The 14,124-nt window shown below is 43.8% G+C and overlaps 1 protein-coding gene across 5 annotated transcripts in view; it reads right to left on the bottom strand.

Moving 5' to 3' along the window:
- Positions 1-4,036: 4,036 nt before the first annotated feature.
- SYBU (syntabulin) overlaps positions 4,037-14,124 on the bottom strand; it is a 44,195-nt gene continuing 34,107 nt past the window's right edge. For 2 of the 5 annotated variants that reach the window (XM_083450560.1, XM_083450562.1), the window contains 3 exons: positions 10,474-10,680; positions 6,875-7,024; positions 4,037-5,863 (listed from right to left, as the gene is read on the bottom strand). In XM_083450560.1, coding sequence (XP_083306686.1) covers positions 4,768-5,863; positions 6,875-7,024; positions 10,474-10,680 — 1,453 coding nt within the window. In that variant the 3' untranslated portion in view covers positions 4,037-4,767. The remainder of the gene's footprint in view (positions 5,864-6,874; positions 7,025-10,473; positions 10,681-14,124) is intronic. The other 3 variants (XM_083450561.1, XM_083450564.1, XM_083450563.1) reach the window with 2 other exon arrangements.

Below are 14,124 nucleotides of genomic sequence, written 5' to 3'. Positions count from 1 at the left end.
ATAAATTTTAGGGAAGCCAGTTAAGCTGACGGTGTCATACATAGAAGGATAATTTGCTTAATGCCAGCCATGACTTCAGGCAAAAAAGAAGATGTTGCTATTATCTTGCTTTGTTCGATGTACCTGCGATGATGTTTGCTTTCTTGCATCTTTAAACTCCCAAGACAGAAGCCCTGCTGGAAGCTTAAGCTGAGATAGCATCTTCTACTTCTCAAACATAGGCAACAGGTGTCTGCCTGCTTTCATGAAAAATTCCAGAACTGCTTGGGTGGTGATCTAGGCATTGCTTATGCAGATTAATATATCAGTGGCTGCTTCTGAACTTTGAAATCCAAGATTTAAGGGCACAAAACTCCTTTGATATGCTGAAGTATCAAGGGCGAGGCAATTGTGCAAGTCCCGCAGCCAGATGGGCTTTCCCTCCACCTACAAAGTTGGACTGTATTCTAATGCATGCGATCAGGTTTCTTCCAGCCTAAGTGCAAAGAGGCCTTTCCTTTCCTGGTAATGAAGGGTCATTGCATCTATGCCAAACATCCAAAACTTTGAAGAGTGTGTCACATGGAAATATTGAGTTGTCAGATCAACTTGAAGCTGGCCTCACTAAGGAAAAAATGGGCAGTTGATTGCACAGGAATGAATTGCTCTAGTATGTATTGCTTAATTTAGCATGCTGAGCCAATCCTTGGGCTGTTTGTCAAAGCTGAAGGCAGCTGGAAAAACTTATATGGACTCGTTTTCCCAGGTTGCTTGCTTAGGAACTCATCATTCCATGTTTAACTTGCCACTTCTGAAATAGGGGTATTGGTGCTTGTGCTGAGGGCCAGCCTACATTTTACCTTTGTTGTGTAGATAAACGGAGGTAAGATTCCTACGTTAGATTTTGATGTGTATCACTGGCCCTATTTTTCAGGTTGGCTGCCATATCAAATGTGTTGGAGTGTATAAGCAGGGATGCGGGTGGCACTGTGGCCTAAACCGCTGAGCCTCTTGGGCTTGCTGATCAGAAGGTTGGTGGTTCTAATCTGCATGACGGGGTGAGCTCCCGTTGCTCTGTCCCAGCTTCTGCCAATCTAGCAGTTTGAAAGCATACCAGTGCAAGTAGATAAATAGGTACCACTGCAGTGGGAAGGTAAATGGCATTTCTGTGTGATCTGGCTTCTATCACGGTGTTCCGTTGTGCCAGAAGCAGTTTAGTCATGGCCCGGAAAGCTGTCTGTGGACAAACGCCGGCTCACTCAGCCTGAAAGTGAGATGAGTGCCACACCCCATAGTCGCCTTTGACTGGGCTTAACTGTCCAGTAGTCCTTTCCCTTTCTCTTTATAAGCAGGATAGTCACCCATTACAGGAAATATGTAAGCATTTGTCAATAATTACTTTAATGGGATTTAGTAGCAATTAATTTTATTTGGATCACAGCAATTTTTGAAAGAATCCTTTTTTCATTTCTATTACTGCAACACCTAAGAAACGTGCCCTTAATCAGTCTATCCCCCGGTTAATTTGCCCTCAGATTTAAATTGGTTCCCAAATCTTTAGTTACCTACCAACTAAATAGGTTAAATCTTACAGTCCCAATACATAGATTTTCCCAAAAGCGTGAATTGATTTCAGTTGTAAATAGTCTAGACTAGGGTCACTGAATAATATCTTGGCTAATATAATGATTATTTTTTGTTGTTATCCAGGTGGTTATATTACTTGGGTAATTAAACTCTGGGTTTTGTACATGAAGGATGTGTATGAATATTTGCTGAATATAAAATAATCGAAACCAGTGGAATTTGTTTCTTACGTGTTTTAAGGGAATGCTGTTTGGCTGCACTCTCTACTTGACCCACTCAGTAGACAGTCTCTGAAAAGTAAAAATGAAGTTTTATAAAGGTGGCTTTTATGGGAAGATGTGGAGAGGCAGACATTGTCCTTTAATACGAAAGTACATCTTCAGTGCATTGGTCTGAACAATATATTTATTCCTTTTCACAGCCCCACCTAGTTAGTCATGCATATTATTGTTTTACTGTGGGGTGGGGTTTTCTTTTGGCTTTGTGAATTGTCCAGAAACTTCCTCTTATGAGGACAGCTATATAAAGTAAATGAATTGAACAGTGTGACTAGAACCCCACAAACCTGCTCTCTCTGCCGCAGTCATTGTAAGCAGAACTGGGCAAGGAATTACCTTTCCCTGAACCCCAGATGCTGTTTGCTCCAGTAGGACTCATTTTCAGTATCCTGAGTCTTAACTAAGGGCAATGTATGACACCGGGAGGAAAGTTCAATTCAATGCATACGTGTATTTACCCTTTGCGTGAAAGGTCATCCTATATTTCCCACTTCATATCCATGTTTAAAACAAACTGGTTTCCTGCCCTTTGTTCAGCTGCGAAACTCCTTGCATCTCTGTAGACAACTCACAAGCTTCCCAGGCCTAATTTACCTGAAGGTGGTAAAGACGAGGGCAGCTGCTGAATTCAGTAAGTGGTAATGAACAAGGTCTTTGTCTTCTTTGGTCATGATAGGAACCATAACTACACCTGTACTTTGGTACCTCTGGTTACGTACTTAATTCGTTCCAGAGGTCCGTTCTTAACCTGAAACTGTTCTTAACCTGAAGCACCACTTTAGCTAATGGGGTCTCCTGTTGCTGATGTGCTGCCACAGCACGATTTCTGTTCTCATCCTGAAGCAAGGTTCTTAATCCGAGGTACTATTTCTGGGTTAGCGGAGTCTGTAACCTGAAGCGTATGTAACCCAAGGTACCACTGTATGCTGCTTTGCTTCAAGATGAACAAAAGCAATAACATTGGCAAGTGCCTAAACTATGGCTGTGGAGTCTGTGGACCTCCAGATGTTGGGTGTCACCTGCCTTCCCTGACCACTGACCAGATATGAGAGATCTGCCCCTCCAGATGTTGCTGAACTATAAATCTCACCATCCCTGGATCCTTTGGATTGGAATAGCTAATGGCCAATTGCAAATACCCCCTTTTGAGAGAAGGTCAGGCAGCTGCAGGCAATCTTGGAGGACACCCCAAGGATTATTTAGATCCATCCCAATCTGGGTCTAGTCCTGGCCATGGAGCTAAGTTGCCCTTGGTTGCCTTGATGGAGAGCAGGATAGGGGGAGTGTGATTGGCTCCTGCTTATTGATCTTGATCATTTGATACCACCGGCAGGGAACTGGAACTGGGGGGTACTGTATTATTACATTGATTCCAATCCTACCTTCAGGACCAAGTTGGACAGTAGCATTAGTAGAGTGCTTTGCGGCCCCCTGACCGCTATGTCATGGGGTGCTGCAGGGGACTATCTTATCTCCAGCACTATTTCATATCTACATGAAGCTGTTCAGAGCTGTCATTAGGCGTTTCAGAGCAAGGTGCTGATCACACTCAATTCTATTTCTCCATAATATCTGAATCAGAAGAGGCCATGTTCAGGAGGTTACTATTAATATTTAAAGCCCTTAACAACTTGGGACCAGTTTACCTACAATACCTTACCCAACATGTGCCCACTTGACTGCTTCAGTCGGCCGAACTGAGATTTCTACAGGTGCCATGTAATGTCCGTTCCGCATTTGTAAGAACCTGATTGTTTAGTGTTGCACCCTGACTATTGAGATCAGTGCTCTTTCCGGCACCTGCTAAAAACCAACTTCTTTAGACAAGCCTACCCAGATGCTTAGGAAGTTGAGGTAATTTTAATCTGTTTTAGTATTTTTACTTTTGTATGTTTTAAAGTACAGTTGTACATTTTGCTTGGTTTTCTTGTTTTATCCTCTTGAGGGGTCCCCCCCCCCCCGCATTCAAGTTGTGTATAAATTTTATGACACAAACCAACAGTGGGAGGGCCTAAGTTTACCATATCTTCCATTGAGCATTGCAGCCGGTGCTGCTGTGAATTGTAGTCCAATCACATCTTGTGGCCCTCAGCCCCTGGCTACACATTGTGTAATCCCTACTTGTTTCCTAACTGAGGCGAGCACCCAGATCTATTGCAGTGATCCATGCCCAGCTAAATCAAAGACACCAGTTCAGTTTCAACGTGCTTTACTTATAGCTTGTGATTATAAAGCATTCTTCCTCTTTTTCCTTAAAAGATTATTTAACAAGAAAAAAAAAATAAGTTAGTACACATACATTTAAAATATTCCTTCATACACTTGTGTGACAACAGTACGTTCCGAGTAAGACTTCATTTAAGACTTTGAACAGACTTCATAAAATATATTCACAATCATATTTATAAACGTGGTTAATAACAAGATTCAAGACTCCCCACCCACCCATTTGCAATAACATTTCCCCCTCTCTTTTTAATTTTTGGTTTACGGTCCCCTTGTACACAGGATCAGTGGAATGCAGGGGGCGATTACATAATTAAAGCACCACGAAGAAGCACAGACAGACAATACATGCGAGGCTTATGTAAGCTGCCTTTGTAAGAGTGTACTTTCCCCTCCCATCTGAAAACAATTTGGTATCACAATCCACACATCCGACGACAGAACGAGAAGTGCTTAGCATGCTTCTTTTAAAAAATAAAAATGCACTCGCGTTTACATTTAGCGGCAGAAAGTCTCCGTGCCACCTTCTTCTTCTTCTTCTTCTTCAGTTTCAAACAATGAACATGTTCTGAACTAAATATAGTGCAAATCAAACATTTAGGAGCAGGACGGACAGAACCCAACATTATATTCACGCAACCAGAACCACACCCACCAGAACTCAGCCTCTTGGCACAACTGTACAGGAGAATTCCCTCTAGGGTCGGACGCTGACGGGTACGTGGCGGAGAGAATTCAAGGCAACCAAGCAGCATCCTCGAAGCAATGCTCCGAAATTGTAGACAGGGTTAGTCCCTCCTCGCTGGGTACTGAACATCCACATTACCGTTGGCAGGATGGGAGCGGCTACGGCCAAAGCATCAACAAAGAAGCTGCTGCTCCAGTATCTTTTCACAATGCTCCTCTCGGACAGCTTCGTGACATTCCCAAAGCCTTCGGCGTGATAGTCTGTGAAGTCCAGTTCCTTCATGACTCTGTTTTCGTAATACCTAGAATCCACAGCATCGTGTGCCGACTCCAGCGGGGATAAAAGGATAGCGGAATTCGGATCGCATGGAGTCAAGTCCACGAGCAAGTCTGTGATGCTTTCGAGACCAGATCCGTCGGATTCTTTCGAAGCTGAAGAAGGGCTGATGGGGCGTCCCTCGTGAGCCTTGAATATGTTCTGAATCAGCTGCTCCATGCTTGAGCTGTACAGCAACACATCAGCCTGAACTGCCTGCTCCATTGCCAAACTATGGCTGTGGCTGTCGTCTTCTTCTTTGGCGTTTGTGAGGTTTTTAACGAGATCCAAATGGTTTAAGGGGGAAGGTGTAAAGAGTTCGAGTGTGGCGTCCATCGCTGTCTCTTCAAATACATCGTTCCCATTGGCCACGTCGTCACTAAGCAATACGCCGCTATCTGCCATATCCTCCACAGAGTGGTCTTCCATGACCATACTGTCAGCCATTTTGGAGTAGGCCGCACTTGGAGTCAAAGACTTATCAGGTGACCCACACACATAATCTAGGCTGTGATCCTCATGACAAGAGCCGTTCTGTGCCATTTCCATGCTCTGGAGCAAGGTCTCCAGCTTCTTGTTCTGGATGTTGATGTCCACAAAATACTTCTGAATCCCTTTGTCTTTCTCAGCCAAGCTGTTCTTCATGGTTTCGATAACCTGCTTGAGTTGTTTGATCTCCTTCCTTGCTTCCTTCAAGGCAAGCTGGGCTTCCACTCGATGACACTCTTCTTCAATCCAGTCTTCCCTCATGCGGGCAAGTTGAGATTTGAGTTCCTTGATTTCTGTTTCTCTGAATGGAGGGCAAAACAAAACAAGGCATCATTTCATGTGAGGAGAACCTGCCCTTTTGAGGTTACCAAGCTAGGAGGGAAAAGATGTGATGAACAAGATGCATGAAGGAAGGTAGACGTTTTCTGCTTGAATCAGACATGGTCAGCTCATAGACATGGTTAACTCCTCTGGATACTGTTGGACTACAAGTCCCATCATCTCTGACAATCATGGTGAGAGCACACCATGTTACCTACTCCTGTGGTAGAGTAAAGAGATACCCATATATCAAGAAATTGGCTTTTATAACAGCAAAACTATGATATAAACCAGGGGTCAGCAAACCTTTTCAGCTGGGGGCGGGTCCCCTTGTGGGGGGCCGGACTATATTTTGAAGGGGGGGGGGGAAATGAACGAATTCCTATGCCCCACAAATAACCCAGAGATGCATTTTAAATAAAAGAATACATTCTACTCACGTAAAAAACATGCTGATTCCCGTACCGTCTGCGGGCTGGATTTAGAAAACGATTGGGCTAGATCCGGCCCCTGGGCCTTAGTTTGCCTACCCATGATATAATTGTTTCTTGGGCCATTGATTGTTCTCATGTTTAAGCAAGAATGTTGTGGATGAAACCCAATGTGGTATGAATGAAAGTCCCCTTCAATTGCAACCCCCCATAATCTCCTGCCCCCTTCTTTCAAATCAGTTCTGGAGGGCTTCTCCAAGTCTCTGGGGCAGATTGTAAAATCCGTCTTGCATCAGCCCCCAGCCAGCAAGGCCAATGATCCAGGAAGATGGGAGCAATGTTTTGAAGGCCATCCATGCATTCACCCAGGGTAGCCAATGTGATCGACTCCTCGTTGTCAGGAATAATAAGAGTTGTAGTCCAACAGTATCTGCAGGGAACCATGTTGGCTACCCTAGCACTAAAGCCGCTTAATGTACATGTTAAGCAAGCTTCACTGAGAAGGGCATCTGAAATCAGGGTGCCATCACTGAAAAGGCCCTGTTAGTAGAAACTCTCACCTTTCTTGCAGTCTGCTCTCAGATTCCTTCAGTTTTGTTTTCAGGTGCCTCACTGTAACTTCCTTTTGCTGCAGAGGGGTCAGATACTGCTCTGGGCTAGGTGGTTTGATGCCATGGTTCTCTCCACAAGAGGTGTATCTTGCCGGCCGCCTACAACAGAAAAATGTTGTTGTGCCTGCAAATTTTATGTTTACATTCTGCTTAAGGCAAGAACTGGTGATTTAGGTTGCAATTCTACACAGACTTACCTGGGAATAAGTTGCACTGAAATGGTTGTTCCCTTTTTGAAGCTGTTTTAAATTGCTGAGGTTAAATAACTGTCATTACTGATGATGGATGTATTTTAAAATCTTTTTTTCATAATGTGGTATGGCTCCTCTATTGTATTTTTGTGACTGCAAGTTGTTTTAAACTGCTTTTAATTTTGTGTTTTAATATTCAACCCACCCTGGGACCTTACGGTGAAGGGAGGTTATAATAAACAACAACAAACTTAATAATGATGATAATGAGGATGTCACTATTTATTGGTGTGGTCAAGTTGTTTTTTAAAGGTTGCTTATGTCTGATGTTCGGCCACCTTGGGCTTATTGAGGAAAGGTGGAATATAAAAGTATAAACTAACTCATAATAAACAGTGCTACATCACGACGTGGGAGACTACCCTTGGAGGCGGTGCAAAATTGCTGAGGCTAAACTGTTGATGGGGACAGATGCCATCAACAAATATTTCAGCTGCTTAAAGCTTCCCACTGGGCCAGGTTTAAGGTTCTGAAAATTCAAGGTTAATCCCAATGTTCAGGGATGATGGGGACTGCAGTTCAACACCTAGAGGGCAACATCCATGATATGGGTGCCATCACCAAAAAGGCCCTCCTGCCTAAAAGGCCCTAGTAAGGCCTGTGCACTGGATCCCAAACCAAATTGGGACGATCCTGGTTAACCTGGGAATCGGGTGCATAGGACTGAGGCGGCCCCAGATCTACTTGGAACAGATCAAGTCCATCAGAACGATTCAGGGCTCTCAAAGCAAGGGACAGTCTGGCAGTGAGAAGAGAGGGGAGATTGAGACACGCAGGCAGTCTGGATCTACCTCCCTGCCTCGGACCATATATTTCATCAGGATATAAAGCCCCAGGATTAAACATATGGACCGGGGGGGGGGAGGAGAGAGAGAAAAGGGGACTCACATTTCCTCTCCCTCCGCCTGACTGCATGTTTAACTAGGGTTTAAAACTCCACTTTTAAACATATGGCTAGGAGGGTGGGGAAGAAGGAAAGGCACATGTGTTAAATGATAGTAATTGAGTCAACCACCAGTCTGACACTGGAGGCAGACTGTTGACAGAATGCACCTTTTCCTGGCTGCCTGTATCGCACGCAGACATTGTCTCATCCACCATTCCAGTAAGTAAACGACAAAGCAACAAAAACTGCCTACAAATGATTTCAGAAATATCAGGAAGGATCCACAACTATGATGCTGTCGGAGAAGGTCTTGGAACGCTTTTGGGGGTGAGAACCTGTTGGCATGCATGTGCTAATTAGTTTTCAGCACCTTCTAGAGATGTAGTTAATTCTGCTAAGTGTTTTCCAATAAAGTGGGCTGCTTTTCTCCATTTTCCCTGGAGCATCTTCCAGCAGGCTCCCTACATTGCTGCCTGCAACTGGGCTGCCTGCCCAGACTGACTCCCCACCTGTAATGTAACCTGTGATGTAGTGAAGCAGGGACAGGCCAGGACAAAGCACCACCAGCACTTATTTCATGGGTCAGCTGGCGGGGGGGGGGGGAGAGAAGGAAAGGACATGTGTTAAATGATAGCAATTGCTATTTGCCAGTCCTCTGCATGCCAGACAAATAGGCTTTTCTCAGAGAGAACCCACCCATCACGCTAAGCATGCATAGCCAAATGCTGCTTTTATTTTGAAAAACTCTCAAGTCCCTTTATTATCACCAGGTATAAAGAGCAAGCTTCTGACTCTCCCCCAGAACTCTTCATCAGACTGGATGTTCAGCAAAGCCAAGAGCAGTGGATGAGGGGAAATGGCTTCGTATTGAAGCTATAAGGTCTGCATTGGTCAAAACTATATTTTTGTTGCCAGGTCTCAGAAGGAGTGGCTCTGGGGGCATAGCTCTGGGGGTTGTCAGGAAGAGGGCCTGCACTTCAGAATTCACCACTGCACCATTGCATGTCAACAATGTAGTCATACTCCAATGTGGAAACCATAGTACAGTCTTCGGTTGCTCACTGTCGTGAAAGAAGGGGTGAAAACATTTGCACGCTTGGTGAGCAGCACATGCGCTGCCAGGTGAGCAAATGATGCCTTTTGTTTTAATCTTAGGAGTTTGATTGACCAATGGCACAAGAAGAATTGTAACCATGGCTGCGACCCTCACATTAGGTACACAGGAGCTGCCATATGCTTGGTTAGACCATTGGTCCATCCAGCTCATCCCCTTCTAGTGTCCCTATTTTCCATGCACAGTTTCAGAACTTCGAAAGCCATCCTGGCTTCTGCTTTGATCCCAGAATGTCCCTATACCCCTCACCAGTGGGCTCAGGGAGGAGAATGAGCTGGCACTTGTCTTGAGTGACAGGCTGCAAGGGAGCATCCTGTTACTTTTCCATGGCCACCATTGCTGGCCTCCTCCCTTGGGCAGCTCGTAGCAGCTGCTGGGGGGCAGGCAGAGAGCAGGGCTACCCTGTGCGGGAAGAAAGGGTGAATAGAGTGCAAGGAGTCTCGACCCTTTTAATTAAAAAATGCTTTGTGCGTCCACATTGAATCTTGCCTGTTTCTAAAATCTACCAAGGAATAAAACAAAATTGGGATTAAGAGGTTTTTCAGGACAGTGGAGGGTGTGTGTGCTGTGTCCCATTGGTGGTGGAAATGCTCTGTGAGGGACAAAAAATGGGAGGTTGAGGAGGTTCAGTGGTGGGGGAGTGAGAAATGACTGGCAGAAGCTCTCCAGGCAGGGCACATTCCAGGCCCTTCCTGGAGCTGCCAGGGATCAAAGATGAGACCTAGTGCATGCAAAACAGGCATTCCACCACTGAGCTATGCCCTTCCTGGACATCGTATTTCCTGGAGCAGACTTAAGTCCTCTAGATGGAGCAGATAGCAAGCAACACCCATTTGCCTCTAGTAAAGACATCAAGTGAAGAAGTGGCCACACAAAGGTCAGGAGGGTCACACATCAAAGGACACCACACGATGCGACAACACCAGAGGCTCTTTTTGCAGCAGCTGCAGGTCAAGGCAATGGCAAGCAGGGTTAAATTCTATACTATCCCACAACAGGGTTGTATAGAAGAAACGTTATTGCAGACTGTCGAGTTAGCAAGGAATACGCAGCCTTTTGCTAAGCTTCTTCCCTCGGAGGGAAATTAATTGGTTTGGCGGGTCGTCACTGCCACCACACCTGTTCAAATGCCTAAAGGATGTCACTGAAATGCCCAGAGAATTTACGAGCCTGATGTACCATGTAACGAAGAAAATCTTCAGTTACAATTGGAGATTCTGATGACAGCTGAGAACGGAGGGGGGCTTAGGTGATTGGCGGGGCAGAGAGAGGAAAAAGCTGCCAGAAGCTCACTTGCCTCAAAATGGGGCTGTTATCACTTCCCTTGTATGAGCCTGAATTGCTGCTGCTGGCCGAAGAAACCTCATAATTCGGGTGGGTGCTAATGGGACTCAACTGATTTTTGCACAGCATTGACAGGAAGTCCTTTTCGCGGGACGTGGTCGGAGGGCTAGATCCAGACTTGTAGGACAAGGCTCCGTTATTCCGTCCGTGGGGACCCCGGCTGAAGTAGACAGCAAAAACAGTGTGTTATAGGGCACGAGGGAAATATACATCAGAGTTACAATCAGTCAGTTGTATTAATCTGTTTAAAAGCCTCTTGGCTGATGGGAAAAGGTATCCAAAATTAAATGGGCAGGGTATCCATTTTTAAAATGTTGCTTTTCAAAAAATAAAATAAAATAAAATAAATAATAATAGCATGTACAGTGGTACCTCGAGTTAAGAACTGAATTCGTTCTGGAGGTCTGTTCTTAACCTGAAACTGTTCTTAACCTGAGGTACTACTTTAGGTAATGGGGCCTCCCTCTGCTGCCGCGCGGTTTCTGTTCTCATCCTGAAGCAAAGTTCTTAACCTGAGGTAATATTTCTGGGTTAGCAGTCTGTAAATTGAAGCATCTGTAACCCAAGGTACCACTGTAGTTGTCACCACTTTCAAAGAGGTATCCTTCCACTCTACATAAGAAGGAAAGTTCATTCAAAGGCAGTGATTGCTGGGGCACATGAGCATCTTCCAAAACAGAGGTGGGGAACCTTTATGGCTCCAGATGTTGTAGAACTCAAGCTCCCGATATCCCTGACTATTGACCATGCTGGTTGGTGATGATGAGAGTCCAACAACATCCGATGCATCCAACTTAACAGCAATGACTAGAATGTTCCTTTCCTCACAGTTATTGTTTTATCCCTTTGCAAACCTATGCAGATTTAATCACCTGATTGACCAGCTAAACCTCACGCAATGAATCAGCTTCAGATTTCTTTAATTGGGTGGTAGCTCTAATATGTATTATATACTAATAGTGCATGCTTACTAAAAATAGATATATGCACAGGCACACTCTCCTATTTCTAGGATGCAATAGCCACTAGAGATGTGATAACAGCTGCATTGATGGCAAACCATAATTACAACTGCAATCCCATGCACACCTACCTTGGAGTAAGCTCCACTGAACTCCACTGGGCTTACTTCTGAGTAGATATATATAGGATAGCACAGTAAATTTCAGGCTAAGGGCTCATTATGATAGATTCAGTCAATCTGAATTTAACATCTCTGATTAAAGCAGCCTTTAGCTGCCTCTTAACTAGTTTTAGTCCTATAAAGACCTGCAGTTGCTATAGTTGTCACCAGGAAACTCAGGAGACAAGTTCAATAAATCTACTGCTGGAGAAATAAAAGCATTATTACTGTCCATGGAAGTAATTCAAAGGCTAAAGAAAGAGAAAATAGATGTCTTAGATATATTTGACTTTACTTTTCAACTGCAGGCTTTTACCACTATGTTGTAAAATTGCTACTGTCCCAAATCTATTTACCCTGTTTAGATGTTCATCTTTTTATACACACCATCCTAATTTAAATGCTTTTTAAAACAACAACTTTTCTATCTACACATTGTAAATATTGCAAAATGATGCTGGAAAGTAAGAGGGCATAGCATCTGAAAACCTCACTTTCTAGGAGAACATACTGTAAAAGCCATGTTTATTGTTTTACTTTCTAAGAACTTTTCACTCCTTTTTTATTATTATTTAAGAGAGCTAACAAAATTCAAAGGATCTTCACCACTGCATCTGCTGACATGGGATCTACCCAATGTGTGTGTGGGGGGGGGAATACAAGTTAGGTTAATAGTATAAATGGAAATTAGCAGCACGGGAAGTCTCTAAAGCAGGCTCTGTCAAACCTGTTGTTCACCTCCTACTGGATGTAAAACAAACAAACAACCCCAAAACCGTTTCTTTTAAAAAGATCAAAGACGGCAACAGCTGAGAGCAGAAGGGGGGAAAGACAGAGGAAGCGCAGGAGATACACCGCAAATCACGAGGCAGAAAGCTCTGAATTTAGAAAGCGTTTGAACTGGTTTTCCTTCTCTCTTTGCATGGAACACTTTATACAGACCAGATGGCGGAATGAGCTGTGCTGCAGCAAGGCAGCATCCCAAGGTTGTGGTTGGGTTAGCTCCACTCTGATTTGCCTATGTGGACACAATGGAAAGCTGTCATGGAAGCTAGACAGCTGGACTGGACTGATACGCTGAGCAAACCTCTCACAACTGCACCTTGCCCTTGCACAGGAACAAAAACCAAATAGTATATATATATATTAAGCACTCTAAAAATGTGGCAAGTGGAGGAAAACAGTAAAAGAGGAAGAAAAAAAAACCTGTTTGCATTTTGCACACATGGCGCAGCAGAGATATTTTTGGCAAGCGTAATTTGCCTTGTTGGCTCAAAGGATGTATTTGAAAAGGATATTTTATGGAGCTTGAGCGAGGGGATTTTAAGGCTTGGCTCTGTGGTTTTCCCCTCTTCACTTCCTTGCTCAAATAACTTTTTTTCTTTTTCTTTTTTAAAAGATCGTTATAAATAGCTTTAACTCAAATATCCTAGGGTGCAATTCTTTTAGGAGAAACTGCATGAAGGTGACCAACTTACTTGTGCGACTCAAGTTAATCCAGTTCCCAGTTCCAGCAAATTTGTTTCATTACGGTATCAAGCTTCTTTCAGTGGAGAATTTTGTTAGAAGGAGGGGAAAGTGGAATTTACTTTATTTTATTGTCTAAAAGAGGGGCATTTTCCAGGTATTAAGCTTTGCCAGTTTATGGCATTTTTATCCTGCCTCTCCTCTGAAGAGTTCATGTAATGCTCTTCTTTGCAAAATGTCCCCCACAAGCTGTCTCCCTCACACACAGTTCCAGGTATATTTAAATTATGGAGCTAGAAACCTGCAGGAGGAGGATTGCAGGGCTTGATTATGAGTGGGGTAAATGGCCAGTGGAAAAAGGATGGAGCATTTGCCAACCCACACTCAAAATCGCAGCTTCCCAAAGTTGCTTTTCAAGTTAAAAAAATAAATTCTCAGCGAGCCTCAAGGGAGTTCAGAAACTTTCATTTTGATTTTAAATTAATTGCAGCTTGCAGCAGCATCCAAACTCTGGCACGTGAATAATCCTAACTATAGTTAGTGGAAATGAGCCAACTTCAGACCATAGTCTATGAAGTCCACTTGTTTCAACTAACCATAGTTAAGATGAACCACAGTCCAGGTGGATCTTAGGCAAGTCAATCGGAAAATTGAGGGGTGTTTTTTTTGGGGGGGGTTTGCATTTTGGGGGGGGGGGTTGCATTTCTGTAAAAAAAATGCTCAACAACTTTCGGGGTGTCCTGGTTTTTACTTTTTGAAATATGGCAACCCTAGAAATGTGGAAGCCCAAGACTTGCTGGGGCTTGTTTTCATAGCTGTAAGCAAGGATAGCAGCTTGTATGTTTTGAGCATATGGGAGAGATGATGTTCATTGCATTGCCAGGGCAGAGCAAATTGTTCTCAGGAGCTCCTGTGATTAACCAGGAATGATTTATTTATAGAATATTCTGTAATGAACTAGAAATATTCATATTCTGCACAACTTTGCCATAGTGGGGGTATATATAAAAACAC

The sequence above is a fragment of the Podarcis tiliguerta genome (assembly GCF_965153285.1).
Source record: "Podarcis tiliguerta genome assembly, chromosome: 7".
In the NCBI taxonomy this organism is placed as follows: Eukaryota; Metazoa; Chordata; class Lepidosauria; order Squamata; family Lacertidae; genus Podarcis; species Podarcis tiliguerta.
The sequence above is the reverse complement of the archived record's forward strand: the minus strand, read 5'-3'. Positions and strand labels throughout refer to the sequence as shown.